Raw genomic sequence first — 19,961 nt, 5'->3', positions numbered from 1 at the left:
CTTCTCCTCTCGAGCGCCTTGCCACTATTGGAAAATGTGTAAAGGACGATACGCGAACGAAGGTGAGGGTAATCGAGAATCAGATTTACCCGAAGTGCACATCATGGGGCAGCCAAGGGTGGTCAGCGAAGGATAGAGCCCCATTGCGCCCCGGAGTGATGGGTTACTAAGTCATCGCGTTGCTATAAGTAGTGTCTGTGGCAGACCATTTCGCTTGGACCAAGAGGGCTAGGGAGTCTCTCGGCCACCAATTATCTCGATGGGAGTCTCGTATGAGACACGAGGTTACCCTTGGCGACAAGGAAGGCGAGGAAAGAGAGACGATGAGCGAGATACTTGCGAGTTGGGACCAAGCGATACTAGGGCCACCCACATTACCTGGATTATCCTGGCTGTCGTGTAACTACAAGGCTGGAAGACATCAGGCGGCCCAGGCCAGTATCCGAAATGCAGCAGACTGAGCTTATTGGGTGGAGGTGATTAGGACGCACGATTGGCCAGACTCATTGTTCAGGTTGGTAGGAAGTTTGACCAGGCGCGTTCATGACAAGAGGAACAGAAGTTGATGCTTGTGAGGTTTGTGGCTGAAGAACCAAAGGATGTTGGTATGGGTGGCCACCAATAGTTTGCTTTCATTGAGCGCTGTTCACACTAGGATAAACGAATCAATCATAGCATGAGCATGTGGAAGGATATAAATTCCATCAGTTCGGCTACTCTCCGCCTGAATATCGCCGTGGTGAAACAAGCGTCTGGACTTGGATTATTAGCCCCGCGTCAAACGGTTGCCCACTAGTTTGTGTCAAGGGATAGACATCGAGCTCCTCTTGGGGACATCACCTAGACTCATGCATGTTGGCTCAAGACCCAGAATGTGATGGTGAAGAGGCAGTGCCCTGAGCCGGGCTGAAGAATACGGGTTCGATGGACGCCTCAGCTCCCTTGGCAGCTTTTGAGCTGAGATTCGCCTGCTTGTATCGATCGATGGGGTCAGCCAAGGAGGCAAACTGAACCAGAGTTGTAAAAAGTGGTGCAAGGGGTGAAGGATGGCGAGGAGGGGTATAAACTGGTTGGAGCTGAGCTCATTTGTGCCTGACACGGGTAATGTCCCCATTCATGGAAATTTGCACGACACAAGGGACTGCGGGATAATCTATTGCGTTGAATAAAGTGTGTACTTGTACAGTTGAGACGGCGATGGCGGACTCGAGTGTAGCAAACACGCACATATCCGGGCCTGGTCGTGAAAGGTATGGATTCCACGATAGCCGCGTCTCGTGAATGGCGATTCAAGAGCAAGCTGAACAACCACTTCACTAGCCAAGCAGCTGATACGAAGTATCCAGACCTCGTCAGGATCAAAAGTGGCCAGCGGGCCCCTTCCCATAGGAGATGAGAGTCTGTTGTATATATCAACTCTTTTCCGGTCACTCTCGAGTGCCGTCGAATAAAGCGCAGCCTCGCAATCCTCCACAACAGCTTGAACAAATGCAGCATCATGGCGCCTAAGCTTGTCCCTGACTACGAGGTCAAGATTCTGCTCAAGCCCTCGGAAGTGCTGACCTCAAATAACAAACTCGACAGCGCCATCGTAACAGAGTTTCATGTCGAGCCGAGCACCAAGAAGATGAACATCCAATTTCTCGACACAAAGGAACGAGACCTCTATACCAGTGGCTGGAATCTTCGCATTCGCAAAGAAGAAGGAGAAGAGGACTTTGAGTTGACGTACAAGAAGCGCTATGCAATTGACGAGGGAGATGCGAGAATCGCGGGAGGTAGCATCGACATGGCACTCGAGACGGCTCTGCAGGAAGGGTTCGACACCACAACAGCGTACAAAGCCCAGATTGAAGTAGGATACCAGAAGCAGACTCTCTCCGTCAGCTCCGACGTGAAAGTTTCCGACAAGAATTTCGACGGAATGAAGCTGCCACGTGTGGACGACTCGCGCATGTTTCTCAGCACCAACGCGCCCAGCAAATTCAAGAACTGGGTGAGAGACGGCTGGGGTACGGATCATGTCCAGAATTCCATCATTTATGGCCCGGTACACGCGAAGCGGTTCAAAGGCAGATGGGACGGATCCAAGCTCTTCATTGAAGTATGGCCAATTCGAAAGAGCGAAACGGACGCGACACTTGAACTAATTGTTGAGGTGTCTTTCAAGACGGCTGATGTCAAAAAAGCTCTAGAGGGACGTGCCAAGATTCTGGAACTTTTCCAGAAGAAAGGCTGGCTCCTCCCCGAAGACTCCTTAAAGACGAAGTTGATTATGGAGCGGTATGGTTGTTCCAGCATTTAGTTCTCGAATGAATCTCACCAGGTGATCGATGTATCACTCACTACCTTGACCATCGTGGCCAAGCCTGTGGAATAGCTGAATGTGTAGTAGTGGATCACAAATCAAGCAGATTTCCAGATATCATGGCATGTACAAGTAAGCTTCGAAGGGGTACGGGAAGGAGGAAGATTTCAAGTGGGTCAACCTTGTTGGGTTGGTTTCTGCAAAAGACAAATATCATGGGGAGGCCCTAAAAGATCCAGCGGGCACGATTAGCCTGATCAATCCATTCTTGGGCGTTGGTCCCCCGCAACATCTGTCTCCTATGCTGTTGGAAAGACTCTTCATCCTCTAGTCCTGACGAATTGAATTCGTTTCTGAGCTGCCTGGTTGAACGCCTTTTCAGGTTAGACACTGTTCGAAAAGTCGTTGCTGACGGCAAATGTAGCCAGCACATACTTGTATGCCATACTGTGAGTTTCGCAGGCGTGTGGACCCTCAGCGAGTTACCTAGAAGGCGCTGGTCATCCGGGCGATCGGGAATCTTTGGAGCTCGCCCCGTCCGTGGGTACCATCCACCATATCAGCTCCGCACTGTTGCCAGTAAGGCTGAGCTTAGGTCCCTGACAGTCCCATCTGACAGCCTCGCACATGATTTGCTCAATGGTCAAGAGTGCTTGTGGATCTTCTGATGGGACGTACTTAGACCTCGTACTCGGAAAATGTACAAGCAGAACAAGTATACTGTGATTGTCAGAGGTGGTCCCTGTTGGGCCTTGGATTGTCTCGCCGTCATTTTTGCAATGTAACCGGCCCACTGGACGCCCGAAGCTAAGGGCTAGCATGGGTTAGGAGGTGGTCGAGACCTGGGCAAGACATGGTCACAATTGCCCCCGCTGGAAGATTTGCCCCCACTTGGGGTGGTGTGAGGGCCGAGTGATATCCATACTTGTACAAGTAGATCGCTTTCCCCGGGTCACGCGTGAAGATGCCGGTTCTGGATCTGTTAGCGGCCCATGTTGTTTGTTCTCGTACTGGGTGCTGTGATGGCCCTTAGTTGTAGTCGTCAATCGGGGCATGCCGTGCGCCGCCATGGTCCTTCCAAGGCAGGTTCGCTTGAAAAGTGCCAAGGTGCCTAATCGTGCCGGGCCAATAAACCTGAATAGGCCAGGAAACTCGCTTCACGGTTGAACATGCCAGATGAGGTACCAGGTGCGACGCTTGGCAAGTGGTGTATCGTGTAAGCTGTGCATAACTGTTACAAAAAACCTCGTTTGGCTTGCATGGGAGTTCTTGATGGTTGCATTGCTGACAACCAAACTGTAGCTGATCGTGGGGATTTGTCCTATTTGAGATGGTCAAGGAGGGTGCCCCTTCCCCTCATCTCCACGCCTCCAAGTAGGTCTACAAGTGCTTGTATAAGTTGCTAACAGTGCATCTACACCATGGCAGTGGAAAAAGAAGATGACCACTCACCCACACGTGTTGTCACTGCTGCGGGAGAGGCAGCGGAGTCTTTGTTGTCAACTTGTGAAGGGTTCCAAGGCAGTCCCAGGTGAACCGAGGAGTCGCACTCGTCTCGATGCACCTCGATGGGCGCAACCGGGGAACACTGTTCACCCGATTTATGTACCTCGTATCTTGACGGAATGACTCCCTGAAAATCGCTCAGAAGAACGTCGCCAAGTCGTGTCAAATGCAAAGGCAGAACCGGCCTGATTCTCCACTCCCGCTCACCACCGGATGTATGTGTAGATAACCTTTTGGGTTGGTTTATGTCTTTTCCAACATCTTTCGACTGTAAAATGCCCTCCGCTGGTCGTGGACCGGCTATAGTCGTCCACGGTAGAGGCCCGAACAGAATGGAGGCTCAGGAAACTGTTCACAAGTACTGGGGGCGATTGAGCAACGCAGATGCGCTTGTTGCGACTCTGAAGGGGTGGTGAGGAAACAGTTGTGGTGCGCCTGCGGTGCCCTAAATCTTAGCTTCTGGTCATTTTGCTTATCTGTCTTGTCGTTGTCTTGTCGTTTCCTTCACCACATCAAGCTTTTTTGACGTCGTTCCCGTTATCTCTGCCATCTGCCCTGTATCACAGATCGGCAACTTGCGTCACGAAGAGCCTGTTCCAAGAGATGCAAGATTGCACATCTGAAAGTGTCAGTCCACCTGTTCGCTAGTCAGGCAAGCGTATCCGATGGCTGGTACCATTGATGATTGTGCCTTTTCTTGGTGATCGCACCTATCATTAGTCTCCCTCAGAATGTCTTTCTCTTCTCGGATATCATCGTTGCGCTTTATCAATTTCTAGGAGAGGCTATGACGATACTGGGAGGGTCGATCTGCGGTCAGAGTTTCTGTGTAGCGCAAGCTTCATCGGACGGTAGGATCGTCATCATCTTGTTCCTCATGGTACCGGTTTGGAGAACAACCACCAACTTCGGCCGGACCCATTCCGACTCCGACGAATGCATTGGTGTTGTTCGTTTGACGGGACGATGTTGGTCAACCAACCCCTCGCGGTGCATTATTGATCAAAGTTCCTCTTTGTGGGCCCTCGCTCAATTTAAACCACGCGGACCGCGTAGAAGGCATGGAAGCTCTTGACAGAGGCTTGGCGCCCCCCGCCACTGCAACATCCTTATCTTTTGACAATCCACTTTGAGCCACTGCGAGCCACTTCGAGCCACTTTGTGCCACCTGGGGCAATTTTGCCAGCAATCCCAGAACTCGCTCCGCCAGGCCAATCACGGTGCGCAGGACACACGAGCAGGCGTCGATGGCTTCGAGGGAAGACCGACTGGTCATACGGACCATGCCCGGGCAAGCGATCGACGTCGAATCCTGCAACACTGTGGGTGACTGGCCATTCCGTTGCGCCTGGGCCATTGGTGGTTGGCGGTGTGTGTGAGTGCCAGCGGTTGGTCGCCATCACGAAACTGCATATCTAGACCTGCGGGAAAAACCCTCAATTAGGTCTCGTGGTGTCATAGAAAGGTTCATCGAAGCTCACATGAGAGATACGCCACATCGGTTGATGCAAGCGATTGCTTCTGTCGTCTTCCCCCACCCAGGAATGCCCTACTCTCCGCAAAGCCGAGGCAGGGTTCGTTAAATGAGGGCGCGCCGGAACGATGTCACCTTATCGTGGCGATCACCAATGGTCTGTGTGGACAATGCAAGGATCCAACCCACCCGAACCACTCTGAATGCGACCACCGTAGGACTCCTATCTATGATTTGCCGTACCTGCTTGTCGCTAATGGTTTTAGAGCTTAAGCGTGCTTGTGGTGCTTGCCTGATACTTGTGAAGCTTGGTTGCTTTAAAACCAGGGTCACCGCGGTCGTCCTCTGGTCGTCTTCTTGTTTCCTCTCATTCTGCTCTCTGGTCAATCGCCAAGATGAGTTCCGATAACAAATCCCATACTCTCAACGAGAAATATGCCACTGACAATGGAGCCCATGAGCCGAGCAGCCTCGCGGCTCATGCACGGGGTCGACAATTCAGCGTCGACCCAGAAGATCAGACTATGGTGCAGGGCGACCAGTACGCGCTGCACCGTGATCTCAAGGGCCGACACATGCAAATGATCGCCATGTAAGTATAGGACCCGAGTGCTCCAAATGCAGATACTGACTCGCCTTTCTTATAGTGGTGGTGCTATTGGTGCCGGTCTCTTCATTGGTTCTGGTGGTGCCTTTCAGACTGGTGGACCTGCTTCTGTACTTCTCGGTTTCATGATCATTGGTAAGTCGTCCGCTACAGCAGGAAGTGCAAAGTGGTGGCTAACAAAGTCCTAGGTCTCATGGTGTATGTGTCTTCGATGCCATTCACGACATTGATCTCTGGCTCACACTGTCATTTTTAGCTACCTCATGATGCAGGCTCTTGCCGAGATGTCCGTTATGTATCCGATCAATGGCGCGTTCACAATGTACATCTGCCGCTTCGTTGATCCCTCATTCGGGTTTGCTTGCGGCTGGGAGTACGCCATCAGTTGGTTGACTGTTCTTCCCTTCGAAGTGTCTGCCGCCTGTAATATCATCCACTACTGGCATGGGTCAGATGGTATCAACAACAGTGCTTGGATCGTTCCCTTGCTTGTGGCCTTGGTTGCTATCCAATTCTTTGGTGTGAGGGGTTATGGCGAGGTACGCTCATCCCGAAATCGTGCGACGTTGTGCTAATTGAACCAAGGTCGAATTTGCCCTCAGTATTCTCAAGATCATTGCTTGCATAGGCTTTATGATTCTTGGAATAATAATTGACTGTGGCGGTGTCCCAACCGATGACAGAGGCTACATTGGTGCAAGATACTGGTAAGTCGCCACTTTGTAATGGCTCTCAGCAGCGAGGCTGATATTGGAAACAGGCATCACCCTTATGAGGCGTTCCTCAATGGCTTCCACGGCTTCTGCAGTGTCTTTGTCACCGCAGCTTTTGCTTATACTGGTACTGAGCTAACTGGACTGGCTGCTGCGGAAACGGCCAATCCCAAGAAGGAGATTCCACGGGCCTCCAAACAGGTTGTGTGGCGGATTTTCATCTTCTACATTGTCAACCTCTTCCTCGTTGGTTTGATCGTACCGGAGAACAGCCCCTTGTATAGTGGTGAAGGATCCACTTCGCGACACTCGCCTTTTGTCATTGCAATTCAGCTGGCTGGCATCAAAGTCCTCCCGTCCATCTTCAATGCTGTCATCTTGATTGCAGTCATGAGTGTTGCCAACTCTTGCACGTTCGGCTCGACTCGAACAATTCAGGCACTTGCTGCTAATGGTACGTGGGCACTCTCGTACTTTCTCCATCACGCTAAACCTATATACAGGAATGGGACCGAAGATTCTGGCCTACGTGGACAAGAAGGGCCGGCCCGTGGCCGTTGTCATTCTCCAGCTCCTCTTCGGCTGTCTGGCATTCATCAATCTGGCAGACAATGGCGGCACCATCTTCAATTGGCTTCTGTCATTGTCGGGTCTATCAATTCTCTTCATCTACGGCGGTATTGCCCTGGCTCATATTCGCTTCCGTGCGGCATGGTAAGTACCCAAATCCGGTCCTGGCCCATGCCTGAGTCACTAACCATTTGCAGGAAAGCACAGGGGCATTCCTTGGACGAGCTGCCTTTCCGAGCCGCCTTCGGGGTCTGGGGTTCGTGGGTGTGTTTGTTCATCAACGTTATCAGCCTTATTGCCCAGTTTTACGTTGCGCTCTATCCCGTCGGTGGTCCTTACCTGGACGCCGACACTTTTTTCCAGCTCTACCTCGCCGGCCCTCTACTCATCTTCTTGTACCTGTGCTGGAAGGGGTATAGCTGGTTCGCCCGACCACAAGACCGTCCGTTGTTCATCAGAGCGAAGGACATTGATATCTACACGGGTATGCGCGACACTCAAGTAGATATCAGTGGCCCAAATGTCCCAGACGAGCAGAGACGCGCCAGCATCATGGAGCTGCAAGAGGAAAAGAAGAAGAGAGGTGTCAAGGACTGGGTTGTTGCTTTCCTCAGGAACATCTTCTAAAATGTCGAGAGCCAGATCAATCATCCTTTGCATACGAGGCGAATTTTGTCACTTATAAATGAGCACAGACAGAGGAAGTGGGAAGTGATGGGAATGCAGTGGATAAGGAGACGTTAATTCAAACACAGAATCAAACAATTTCAGACTGTATGATAGGAGGACCTTGTCTGTTACTCTGGATCCGCTACTTTCAAGATCGCCTTCCCAACCGCCCTGTTACTCTCGAGCATATCAACAAAGGCCTGTGCGGCATTTTCGATCCCCTCGGTGATATGTTCTATGCTTCGCAGCTTGCCCTCGCTCAGCCACTACGAAAAGCACATGTCAGGTTTCTCACTGTACTCAATTTATTCGGGATAACCACTGGACTTCTTACCTGGAGCATCTTCTCGTCCCTTTGCTGCCGCCACTTGGGCCCGAACCGTGGATCTGTGACGACAAAGCCTTCCATCCTCAGTCGCTTCGCGATGACGTTCATAAGGCCCTTCACACCATGCTGCTCGGCAAGAGGTTTGTTATACTGAGAGATCATGCCACATTCAACTAGATAACGACAATTAGTCGGAAGAGGGCCAGTAGGACAATGGCAGTACCCACTGATTCTCCCAAAATTGTTCATGGCGCCAAGAGCTGCTTCTAGCTGCTCGCCTCCGACGTTGTCGTAGTAAATGTCGATGCCCTGGGGTGCCAGCCTTCGCAGAGCATCGGCCGTACTCTCCTTCTTGTAATTGAAGCCATCATCGAAGCCTACCTCCTTGATGAGACTTAGCTTTGCATCGTCGCCGACACTACCAATAACGGTCAAGCCTTCTATCTTTGCAATTTGACCAACGAACAACCCGACTGCGCCGGCGGCCGAGGAGACGAAGATGGTCTCCCCCCGTTTCGGGGCCCCGAGCTCATAGAGACTCGAGTACGCTGTGAGACCAGTCGAGCCTAGTAGACTGAGCCAGTTGGACAGTGGCGCGTTGGGAATTGGGTGAGCTTTGCGGACAAGGTCGCGCGAGAGGAGTTCCTCGGTAATGACACTATACTCCGCAACTGGGAATTGACCGTATACGATGTCTCCCTTGACGTACTTGTCGTTGTTGGATTTGATGACCTGGATCAGCGCGTAGGCAATCATGGGCTCTCCGATGGTGTACGCAGCAGAATATGATGTCGTCTCTGCAGGGCGCATCCGCCCTCTCATGTAAGGGTCGAGGCTGACATAGAGTGTCTTGCCGGTTACCCCTCCCCGAGGCGGATCGGTTGTGAGATCGAATTCCCGATCCTCAATACCCAGGTGCACATTTGGAATCGGTGCATGGGTTGGCACACTTTTGAAGATCAAGCTCTTGTTTCGAACCATAATAGGAGACTGTCGTAGTTGGGTTTTGAGCGAGGTTTACAATATTCTCGAAGCCGAATGGGTCTGGGGAAACCTGGGGTGCTAGTCTGGTGAGCGAGCGACCGGCTACGTGAATTGAATTCCGCCCGTCATCTTATTGGTAAGCGAAAATGTTCCGGTGACTTTGCCAGCATCGTTCAGTAATCGAGAAACAATTGACGTGAAAGTTGGAGAGGGACATATTTACATCGTAGAGAACGCTTAGCGGCAGTAATAGAAATCGCGTTTGTTGTTTGGCCTACTCGTATCGAGCCCATTCACATGAAGTCATTAAATCTGGTCATTCAAGTCCCTTCGTCCGATGAAGTCTCGGAACCAAAGCAGATAATGGGTGTAGCCCCAGTCCATAATCGTTACTATCATGCCTAATACCGGGCGCAGAGACTTCGGTTCATCCCTGTCGACGAAGAAGGTCTTTTGATTGAGGAAGTAAATCCTGTTCTCTGTTGAGTCCATCGCCGCAACGGACAGATGCACTTTGTCTTTTGCCCAAATCCACAGAGACTGCGGTGCCCGTTTCGGGGTGATTGTTTCATTGCGTCTTGCTTGTCTATACATCCTCTCCTGCTTTCAAAAGCCGGCAGCACACCAAACCTCAAGCTGAGATTCTGCCGTGGCTGAGTTCTTACGTTGATCTCGATGTGGCAGAAGAGGGCTCGGTCGTTGAGCATCCTGTGATCACTTTGCGACACAGTATAGTACTCAAGTGACTGTTGAATCTCGGGGGATGTATCGGTGCCTGCGACTTCCAGGCCCAGGGAATAATCCCCCCGTTTGTTGTAGGGGCCACTGAGAAGGGTGGTAGGGGTAAAATCGATCGATTTCCTGAAGAATGTTAGTGATCGACACAGCTAAACATGTTGCACATACACGTTGACAATATCAACGTATTCCCGCCAGTTTGACAACTTTCTGGCCAGTTGTAATGTTGGCAGTACCACCCAATCGCTCCACGAATCCTCATTAGCATCTGTGCGAAGACATCGTTTCAAGTCAACATGAATATCACTTAAGTCTTCCTCTTTCAGTGATTTTTGCCACGCATCATCGATTTTGGCGATGTATGAAAAAAGGTTCTCGAGCAAAGGCACCTTGGTGGATCTCCCTGCAACTCTCCACCTCGCGACCTCGTCAACATCGATAACTCGAAGAATGGGTCCCGAGAATCGTATGGGAAGTGTGCGACGACGTTTCGATGGGCTTGAGCTGCGAGAGCTTGTCGTTCATGATGAGTGTGAGGACTGTGAAGTGCGATCGGGCGCAGCTTCTAGATCAAGCTCGCTGAGATTGCTAGTTAGCAGTGGACTCTGTCAGCCAGCTGGCCTCGTTCTCTTTGTTCATGGGGTATCCTCATTCTCCATGTACTGTAATTTTGGCTTCAGGTCAGTGGTGCCGCAAGACGCAGGCTGAAGAGACGCAGGCTGGGGAACCATCTTGGATTTCAATGATTCGTTGAAATTATTGAGCCACTCAGTGATTCGTTGTGATGATGAGACTGACATAGCAATATCTCTCGTCGTCCTGCAATGAGAAACCCCGCCTCATTAGCATGGGTGTATCTCATCGCCAACGAGCTGTTTGTATGACTAGGTACTGCTACGACAAGTGTCTGCACTGTAGTTTGGTTACCAGCTTCATCACCGAGGTAACGGATCCTGGGTGCCTAGTTAAGACCCCGCCACGAGTCTGGTAGAGCTTCCCCCGCCATGGCTACTAACGCACGCTACGCCCCACGAGTCTCGCACTGGTCGTGCACGCCTCGTTCCGCGTTGCCTAGCGTGGTCTACTACATCTAGGCTGTCCATGTGTGGCAAGAGGACCGTGAGAGAATTCTAGCTAGCAACACCTCTCACGTTGCGATCTCTTACTAGCCAAGCTTATGTCCCTTTTACCGTTGTATCTCCTCGCGGTGGCTTGTTCCTTTCAGTAGACCATCCTTCTCCTTTCTATGCCTCCGGTGGCTTGTTCTCGGAGTTTAACAGGGCCGTACGCGTCGCCGGAGACCACCCAAGATAGAAGACGTCATAATTAACAGGGCCGCGTACGCCACTCTCGCACGTGCCACCCAAGACACGTCTCTCAGAATACTTCTGTCAAACTCCTATCGACGAGCGATGACCCCTCCGATGAAGCGGTCCTGGGCTTCTTGGGCGGCCACCGTGCCTCGCCTCTGGCATCCATCATATGCCATTGACTATCTTGGGTTCTTACTGCTAGTCGTTGCACTATTTTCGGTCAGTTCTTTGCAAGGCGTGGGGACCAATGGCTGACCGAACGATATTGAGATACGTTTATTTCTGGAGCCTGTGCAACAAATGTTTCGACTCGACGACCGCGCAATTCAATATCCTTTCGCCAGCGTCCAGCGTGTGTCTTCGAAAGAGAATACCCTCCTTGCCGGGGCAGCACCGCTGGTGGTCTTGGTTTTCTGGGCAGTGATAGCAAGACCCGGCGTGTACAAGGCGCATGTCACCATTCTGGGACTATTCTTTAGCGTATACCTTGCTGCGCTTATTACAGATATCATTAAAAAGGCTATAGGTCGCCCTCGTCCCGACTTGATAGCCCGATGTCAGCCAAAGAGAGGAACGCCGACCGACATTTTAGTCACCGTTGCTGTCTGCACGCAGCCCGATCTTGATTTGCTTCTAGATGGCTGGCGCAGTTTTCCGAGCGGGCACAGTAGCTGGGCCTTTTCAGGCCTGGGATATTTCAGCTTGTTTTTGGCTGGTCAATTGCACATCTTTCGACCACGGCCTCATCTGGCGAGTATTCTCATTTTCCTGGCACCGCTAATTTGCGCGGCTCTGGTGGCCATGTCGCGGCTAGCAGATTATCGACATGACCTGTACGATGTCTCTTGCGGCAGTCTTCTGGGCTTGGTGGTCGCATATACAACATATCGACGAGATTATCGACCACTCACACATCCAGAGTGTGATACGCCATACCCTAGGCGGACTGAGTACTCTCTGGCCTGGGAAACGACTTCTTGTCAATCTGGTGCCCCAGAGCGGGAACCCGCACCCGAAAACCTCCAAGACGTCGAGCTGCTTGAGACTTCCCACGTCAACAACGATCATGCCAGCGGTCGTGATGACATAGAACTGGGCTACTTTATTGACCGGCCCCCAAAAGACGATGTGATGCGCACACAGAGTCGCCCATCAAGACGCTCTTTAAAGCTCCAAATTCCTGAGAATCCGTCCGCCCATGAGCGCTTTTCGAGAAAGAGTGTTTGGGTAGGCCGTCATGTGGCCTCGAGGTTCCGAAGACTTACAATCCGGGGTGCAAAGAACTTTTCCCCACTAAAAGTGGCCTTGACGCTGTTGTGAGTATTTATCATTCTCGGAAGGGGCACAAGTTAGCTGAGACATCACAGAGGAGTGGTCCAAGGTCTCTCATCCCTGAACAGCCTTCTTGAGGCGTTGTTTCCGGATGGCCTAGATCTGATCTCAGGCCCTTTCAAGCCGCCGCTTCGACTGGAGGACGGCAGCTTAGAACGCCTCACCGCCGGGGTTCAGCCCATCATGTGTCATTCTCATAACGACTATTTTCACGCCGAGCCTCTATACCAAGCCATTCGGGCGGGGTGTACCAGCGTCGAAGCCGACCTCTGGCATATAGACGGTGAACTCTACGTCGCGCACACAATACCCGGCATACGCCAGGATCGGACCCTGAAAAGCCTATACCTGGATCAACTACAGGACATCCTCGACTATCAGAATCGGATCCCAGAATTTATTGGATCTGCCTCAGATGAAGTCCACGGCGTTTTTGCGGCCGATCCAAAGCAGTCGCTCACCTTGCTCGTGGACTTTAAAAACGATCCCACCATGATATGGCACCGTCTATCGGCCGACATTGCACCCTTGCGTGAACGCAACTACTTGACTTATTTCGACGGAACGACGGTTGTGCCTGGGCCAGTCACCATTGTCGCAACGGGAAACGCACCGTTTGATCGTGTCGTAGCAAACTCGACCTACCGAGAAATTTTCTACGATGCGCCTCTGGGTCTAATGTCGCCTTTGTTCTTGTCAGCACAGGCGCTACCGTCGACGACTTTCCCTGCCGTCTCCTTGGCCCCGTCATCCTCTCCCTCGACCGACCCACACGATCATGATCATGACATCTCTTCCCCTCCTGAGAACCCAGACATCTACTCTTCGACCAATTCTTATTTCGCTTCGGCGTCCTTTGTTAAATCCATCGGGCATCCATGGCACTCTTCTCTATCCCAACTCCAACTCGAACGTCTCCGCAAACAAATTCACGGCGCCCATGCTCGCGGCCTCAAGGTCCGATATTGGGGTATCCCCCCCTGGCCAGTTGGGGTTCGGAACTATATTTGGCGTGTACTGGTCCGGGAGGGTGTCGACTACTTGAGCATCGACAATATTGATGCTGCGACAAAGGAGAATTGGGGTCCAAGGAAGGGCGGATGGGGTAAAAAGTGGTGGCGATAGATAGAGGACAGCCCGATGCGCACCTGTTGATACTCCGTCCACCACGTTGACGGACAGCCATACGTCCCTGTCAGTGCTTCAAGAGGACGAATCTGATACCTTGAGCAATCAAGGTATGCCGCTCTGCCACCCACAGCGGGATTCTACCTCACCAGACATCTCAGTTACATCTCTCAGCAACTAATGACGAGCGCACACTATGTGCCATTACAGTGCACTCTCAGGGCAAGCACTCGAGGATGGAAAGTGTCGGAGGCAGATCAGGCCTACGCATGCAGTACTCTGAGAGATCGTTGACTTTGCAAAATTGGTCGATACGCCGAGGCTACCGCCTAGTGAAAGGTGACTCTCGATCCGTGGAAGTTTTACGGGTTGAAGGGTCATCGTCAGGCCTTGGTGGGTCAAGGGCCACAAGAGACTCTCGAAACGTTATTTCACACTAAACACACCATGTATCCAGAACAGAACAGTACTGCTTGTCTCAGTGGTACACGAGCCGGCAACCCGAAGAAATGCGAACCGCGATTTTAGGGTCCGTACAAGGTCGCTGTTTTTGGCTAATTCGGAACGTACGAAATAGTAAAACCCAATAGCCACAAGCTTGGGCACCTCATCCACGGAGATAGTGTAATGGGGAGAAAGGCAAGCTGGAACGTGATTGGTGGAATTTGCCTGTACAGTGTACAGGATGGCACTCTTGGTCATTAGTTGGTGGGATCTCAGGCATTAGGTCTGAGGTCCTATTTTTTCTTTCTTCCTCTTCAACAGGGACCCCTCAAGGGGAATCAATCTATCAAGTTATGGAATCTACCTGATCAGGACCTTCTATGCTATCGTTGTTATTACTGTGCGACAGCCGTTACCCCTACCTCCATGCCCACCGCCGTACGAGTTGATACCTCTGGCTAAGAGCCTCGCCCCAGTTCAATAGGCTGCACCGGGCAAGAGTTGATGTTACGATAACAAGGGGATGGAATATGCTAGGAAGACACGTACGAAGAGATCATGAGAATGAGAATAATCCGGATCATGCTATCGCGCGATCAATTGAGAAATCTAAGGATATTCCCAATGGGTGTGATGGAGATTCTAGAGGAGAATTCTAAGCGTATTCATACACGGTCTATTCGTTTTCATAACTTTCCGTTGTTATGAAGGATCCTGTTTAGTTTTGCTTGAAGCTACTGATCCTAGTCGCCGCGAAAGGGCACAAGAGCATGACCAGGTGCTATCGACAGCCCCGTATAGCTAGGCCAGGGTAGTGTGCAGGTGCTCGCGAGGCAAGGAAAGCAAAGGAAGTTTCGTACGTACCTTAAGGGTGATAGGTTTATACATAGCCTGGCCCGCCAGGACAACTTGCAGGTCAACGTTGGATGACGACGATGAAAGCTCCATCGCATCCCTCCGTTCAGTGTAAGAATGGCTACAACGGAGAGTATGATCTCGCCATTTGTAGTTGCCGCAGCACCCACCGAAATACCCTGGCATACGACCGCATTCCGAAATACGCTCATTAGCCCCGAAAATTGACGACACGGGAAAGGCGATCGAATCCCCCCAACTCCGGCTTAATAGAGCGAGGATGTAGGAGGGCCGATGGGTACGAATCTACTGACGAGTGATTCGCCCTCGTACGAAGGCGATACCACGCCCCGGTATTGCGGACATCCAGGGCACAACATCGACTACTATGCGATCTAATTGCCGTTGGGCCTCTTCAGGGTCCTAGAGAACTAGGCCACGTTCTTGATTTTCATTCTACTTTGCTTTCAGTTCTTGTACCAGAAATAGGGAGGGAGGAATGAGGAATCGCTTGAACGTACTATTGTTCAGACGTGTTAGCATATTTTTATGTACGTAGTAAACCTTGGGGGCACGTACGATTGGTTGAGGAGGTTACACGAACACAGAAAGGGTTAGTAAATGCACACTAATGTACCGAGTGCAGGTCGGTAAACGTACCGGTGGTGGTGGTGGTTGGTTAAGGTTGCGGAACGGTGGGCAAGGTAGGTTTTCTGTGGGGCTACAAATACATCACGTGAAGGCATCACCCGAGGGCAGTCGATTTGTCACTAAGGAAGGCATGTATGGAGTCTTGGCCACAGGTGACCCATGCCCAGTTAGATGGCTATTCTCTTGCCGCGGTAGAACTCAACCAGAAACCTTTTGGTCCCGTTGTTGACCCTACACCGGCACTGTAACTGGAGCCACCAATCTATATGGGCAGGCGGGGGGAGCAACGTGCTTTTTGACAGTAGGACACATGTATACACGTATCAGACAGCACCGAGTATAGGGTATGCCAGGTGAGCTCCTGGGCAAGTCAGTGTATGGCTTGCGGAGCTTTTGCAAAAGCGAATCCCTGACCCGTAATTTACACATGGCGAGGAGTTTGGACCCCCCGCCTCGTTTCTGCTGAACTTTGTTCTCTTATACATACGTGGAGCTCCTAGCCGTCGAGAAGCCTCTCAAAGAAGAACACCGAACATCGGCCACTAGTAACAGCTTCCAGTATCCGACTTGCTCCTGCCGAACGTTCCGATTCATGCAAAACCGGCTGGAAGAATTTTCGGACTCATGAGAACCCGGGACATACCGACTTTGGGATCGACAAGCCTGTCGATGTATAACAGCTTTGCGAATGATAATGATCGCGCCGTGATTCCGCAAACCATCTGCGATTGGGGCTAGTTATGAGAGCTTAGGACCCTGGGAGCTTGGACTTCACTTGGCTAATCGAGCAAGACTTTTAGTGTGGTGCTTGGAATGTTCCCAGGTCGATGCCAACAAAAGCTTTCCTGTCAGTCAATTGACATAAAGCATGCGTAGATTGTGCAAGACTAGCACTGCCTACTACATCCACCCTGACGTTCTGTTCTTCCACGTACAGACCTGCCTACACCCTACAGGCTCTGATCCAGCTAGCGAATCTACTTTTGCCTTGATTTGTCTCGTCGTGGTGAAAGCTTTTCAGCCCTCACTAACTAGTCTTTGATTTGAGCGCCAGTCATAGAAAAGGGTGATTCCGCTCGCGAATAAAAAAGATGGTTACCCTGAGGGTAGTGAGAAAATTTTCCCCCTTAGTACTATGCAACCATCAAGGTCGGCTGGGTTACGAGACTGAATTGGCTCGTGCTTGCGGCATATACTTTCTGGTGGGACCTCTCTCGATGGTCCGTCTCGAATTGTTAGTCATTTTGATGGACAGAAGTTCCTAATAGAATAGACGTACAGTGGTCGAGCATGAGCAGCGGTGCTGAACGACCGTGGGGCACCCCCCAATTGAAGCCCGCACTAGAATATCTTATCAAGCGATAGTTATCAATCTAATCTAATCTAGGCCATTATCCCGCCGGGACATCAGCCATGATAGGCCCCTCGAACGTCTGTGCAGAGGACAGTCCTCTCGCTCGTGCTGCTGGAGTCGAGTCGAGGTTCCTACTGGTGATCGAGGGAAATGATGGAGTTCTCCGCGGGCGACGTTGGAAGGATGAAGGAAATACTTAAGACCCTTCATTCATGGCGGGTGGCCGGGGCAGAGAGAAGGTTTCCCAATCCTGCACATAGCAAGAATGAATATGTTCACGAATATGCTCGCATTCCTGTCCCTCTTCTTGTGGCTGCCAGCTGCCAAAGCCTTCGTCAGCGATCCAACCAACTGTCACTGGTCTTGCCACCAAGCACTTGCAGAATTTCTGTTCAAACCGAATACCCTCGAAGATGATTTCTACGCCAGTCACTGTCAGAACGAACTCAGGGCGAAATCATATTTCCTGTGTATGCGCCACTACTGCACCCCAGAACAGGCAGACTATGGCTGGCACTACTGGAACAGCCAATGCGAGGAATATGGCGAGGTATCTTTATTGCCATGGTCAATTATTGACAACATCACGTGGGATCAGGCTCATAGAGTCATGACAGTAGACGAGTTTTGGTTCTCGAGGACTGAAGAAAGCGAGGAAAATCCGATTGTCCTCGACCAACTCACCCAAGTACCACCAGAAGTATACCACATCACCCACAAGACTGAAGTAGGTCCTTTGTACCGGACTGTCTTTGCACTCGACATTTGGCTGACTGCTCTCAAGGACATTTACTTGTCTACAGACATTACCCAAGAGTGGTATGGGTGAGTTTTCCAATTTTCTCTTCTCCAAAAGCAGCGTGTTGACCATACACAGATGGGCGATGGTCGGCTACTGGGGTTTGGTTATGTCCTTGGGCATCCTATATCGCTTTTATCTTCTCGTCGCCCAAGTTATACAGCAACGACGAAAGGATACCGGCTCCTCTTCCAGCCCAGCATGGCTGCTCCGTTATAAAATGTGGATGAGGAGGTGGATCACAACCCCGGCGCTCTTGGGATATCACTCTGCACAGCCTTTTGGCTGGTGTACGATTCCACCAAGGTTACAGTCATTGTTAGTGATCCTCTGGGTCATTATCAACGTGATCCTGTGTTGCATCGATTATCACCCATTTGGGGACTACTTCTTGTAAGGCACCTCTCAGTCCAATGTCTTGAGCATCCGACTAAACATAGGTTTGCGTTTAGTTACCGGAGTACAGCACGGCAGATATGGCAATGGCTTTCTGACAGGACGGGAATCATGGCAACGGCGAATATGCCTCTCATGTTTACCTTTGCCATGCGAAACAACGTGTTGCTATGGCTCACAGGCTGGAGCTTCACGACTTACTCCCAGTTCCATCGATGGGTTGCACGGGTTGCCACAGTGCAAGCTATCCTGCACAGCGTTGGATACACCGTCCTTGATTTTCTTGGTTCGTTACGCAACATATCTCCCTCGATGCACCCATGGTGGCTGACTGTATACATGCAGACGAGGGCTGGCCAGAATACAAGACGGATTGGCAGCAAAGATATTGGTGGATGGGTAATATTGTGAGCCAACCGTGCCTAGGCTAGCCCTCTTCCACCCAGTCTTGATTGCTGATTCTGTGGTACAAGGCCACCATCGCAATGAGTCTCCTTTGCGTCTTCTCGATCTACCCTATGCGGAAGTACATCTATGAGGTCTTTCTCATTGTTCATATCATCGGGGCGCTCCTATTTCTCATTGGCATGTACTAGTAAGCATAACATCCCTACCGAACCCTTCATGGAGCTCGACGCTTAACAAAGGCAGCCACGTCGAGATCTTCGGTGATGATTACATGATGTACATTTGGCCGTGCGTTGCGGTCTGGTCGTTTGACCGATTTCTGCGACTCTGTCGGCTGATCTTCCTCAATTTCCCGGCCTGCAAAGGCACCGCCTCATATCACCCAGACAGTAACATGATTCGCCTTTCTGTTCCGACCCGATTCACGATACAGCCACAGCCCGGGACTTACTATTATATCTACATGCTGAACGGACTCAAGTTTTGGGAAAGCCACCCGTTTACCCTGAGTACCTGGACGGAGAAAAGGGCCTCATCTCGAGAGCTCAGTTTCGCAATTCGACCACACGATAGCTTCACGAAACGTATGATGGTGCAACTGGCGGGAAAGAGCGAAGAGGCGGGCAATCAAAACATTGTACAACCTGTTCGAGTACTTCTTGAGGGCCCATATGGATCAGGTCATACCTTCGCACAGCATGACAAAGTACTGATCATTGTGGGTGGATCTGGTATCACGGTTGCCCTCGCACACCTGAGTGGACTGGCCGATGCGATCGTCCGAAGCGCGCCCCACCGCATTCAGCGCATCCATATTGTATGGGCGGTTCGTAGCCATGCCCAATTCCAAGACGTCTTGGACACCGAGCTGGCGCAGTGGCTGCAGGCTCCTGGCGCTCTCAGCACCTTGGACGTCGAGATTGACATCTATATCACGGGCAGCGAGATTGGCAATTCTCCAGGAGATGTTACGCCGCCAGATTTACCAATCGAGGAAGCCAACCTGAAAGAGGTCGGGATCGGCGTGGACAAGGCTATCGACGCAGTCGATGCCTACACTAAGAAGATATCGTCACCGAGTCCTGATATGACCGAGCAGGTCAAGATCTTTCCGGGCCGACCTTCTGTGCGAAAGGTCATCGATGCAGAGATACAGGCACACTGCTTCAAGGGTGTGAAGATGGCTGTTCTCTGCTGTGGACCTGGACTCCTGGCGGACGATGCACGAGCTGCGGTTGTGACATGCATGGGACACACAGAGGGAGATCTTGAATTCTTCGCAGAAGCGTTCAATTGGTAAAGAGCACACGATGTGGAAACGGCGATGAACCGAGAAAAAAAGGGGGGCTTCGCTTCCCCAGGGGAGCTAGGGGGCGGGACCCGG

The 19,961-nt window shown here is 51.3% G+C and overlaps 5 protein-coding genes across 5 annotated transcripts; 4 read left to right on the top strand and 1 right to left on the bottom strand.

Moving 5' to 3' along the window:
* Positions 1-1,498: 1,498 nt before the first annotated feature.
* AYO20_04754 (hypothetical protein) lies at positions 1,499-2,305 on the top strand (the record flags this gene model as incomplete). Its single annotated transcript, XM_022643049.1, has 1 exon — positions 1,499-2,305. The coding sequence occupies one exon, from the start codon at positions 1,499-1,501 to the stop codon at positions 2,303-2,305; it is 807 nt and encodes a 268-aa protein (XP_022500860.1).
* Positions 2,306-5,683: 3,378 nt separating this feature from the next.
* AYO20_04753 (hypothetical protein) lies at positions 5,684-7,805 on the top strand (the record flags this gene model as incomplete). Its single annotated transcript, XM_022643048.1, has 8 exons — positions 5,684-5,880; positions 5,936-6,030; positions 6,084-6,093; positions 6,152-6,434; positions 6,481-6,602; positions 6,656-7,062; positions 7,112-7,322; positions 7,376-7,805. 8 exons carry the CDS (start codon positions 5,684-5,686, stop codon positions 7,803-7,805), a joined length of 1,755 nt encoding a protein of 584 aa, XP_022500859.1.
* A 170-nt stretch (positions 7,806-7,975) lies between these two features.
* AYO20_04752 (hypothetical protein) lies at positions 7,976-9,156 on the bottom strand (the record flags this gene model as incomplete). Its single annotated transcript, XM_022643047.1, has 3 exons — positions 7,976-8,113; positions 8,182-8,348; positions 8,403-9,156. The coding sequence occupies 3 exons, from the start codon at positions 9,154-9,156 to the stop codon at positions 7,976-7,978; spliced, it is 1,059 nt and encodes a 352-aa protein (XP_022500858.1).
* Positions 9,157-11,510: 2,354 nt separating this feature from the next.
* AYO20_04751 (hypothetical protein) lies at positions 11,511-13,667 on the top strand (the record flags this gene model as incomplete). The annotated part of the gene is made up of 2 exons (XM_022643046.1): positions 11,511-12,526; positions 12,578-13,667. The coding sequence occupies 2 exons, from the start codon at positions 11,511-11,513 to the stop codon at positions 13,665-13,667; spliced, it is 2,106 nt and encodes a 701-aa protein (XP_022500857.1).
* Positions 13,668-17,239: 3,572 nt separating this feature from the next.
* Positions 17,240-19,877, top strand: AYO20_04750 (hypothetical protein; the record flags this gene model as incomplete). The annotated part of the gene is made up of 6 exons (XM_022643045.1): positions 17,240-17,799; positions 17,852-18,166; positions 18,214-18,455; positions 18,515-18,576; positions 18,643-18,764; positions 18,821-19,877. The coding sequence occupies 6 exons, from the start codon at positions 17,240-17,242 to the stop codon at positions 19,875-19,877; spliced, it is 2,358 nt and encodes a 785-aa protein (XP_022500856.1).
* Between the last annotated feature and the right edge of the window lie 84 nt (positions 19,878-19,961).

The sequence above is a fragment of the Fonsecaea nubica genome, assembly GCF_001646965.1.
Source record: "Fonsecaea nubica strain CBS 269.64 chromosome Unknown Scaff26, whole genome shotgun sequence".
In the NCBI taxonomy this organism is placed as follows: domain Eukaryota; kingdom Fungi; phylum Ascomycota; class Eurotiomycetes; order Chaetothyriales; family Herpotrichiellaceae; genus Fonsecaea; species Fonsecaea nubica.
Note: the sequence above shows the minus strand (reverse complement) of the source record. Positions and strands in the feature narration are given on the sequence as shown.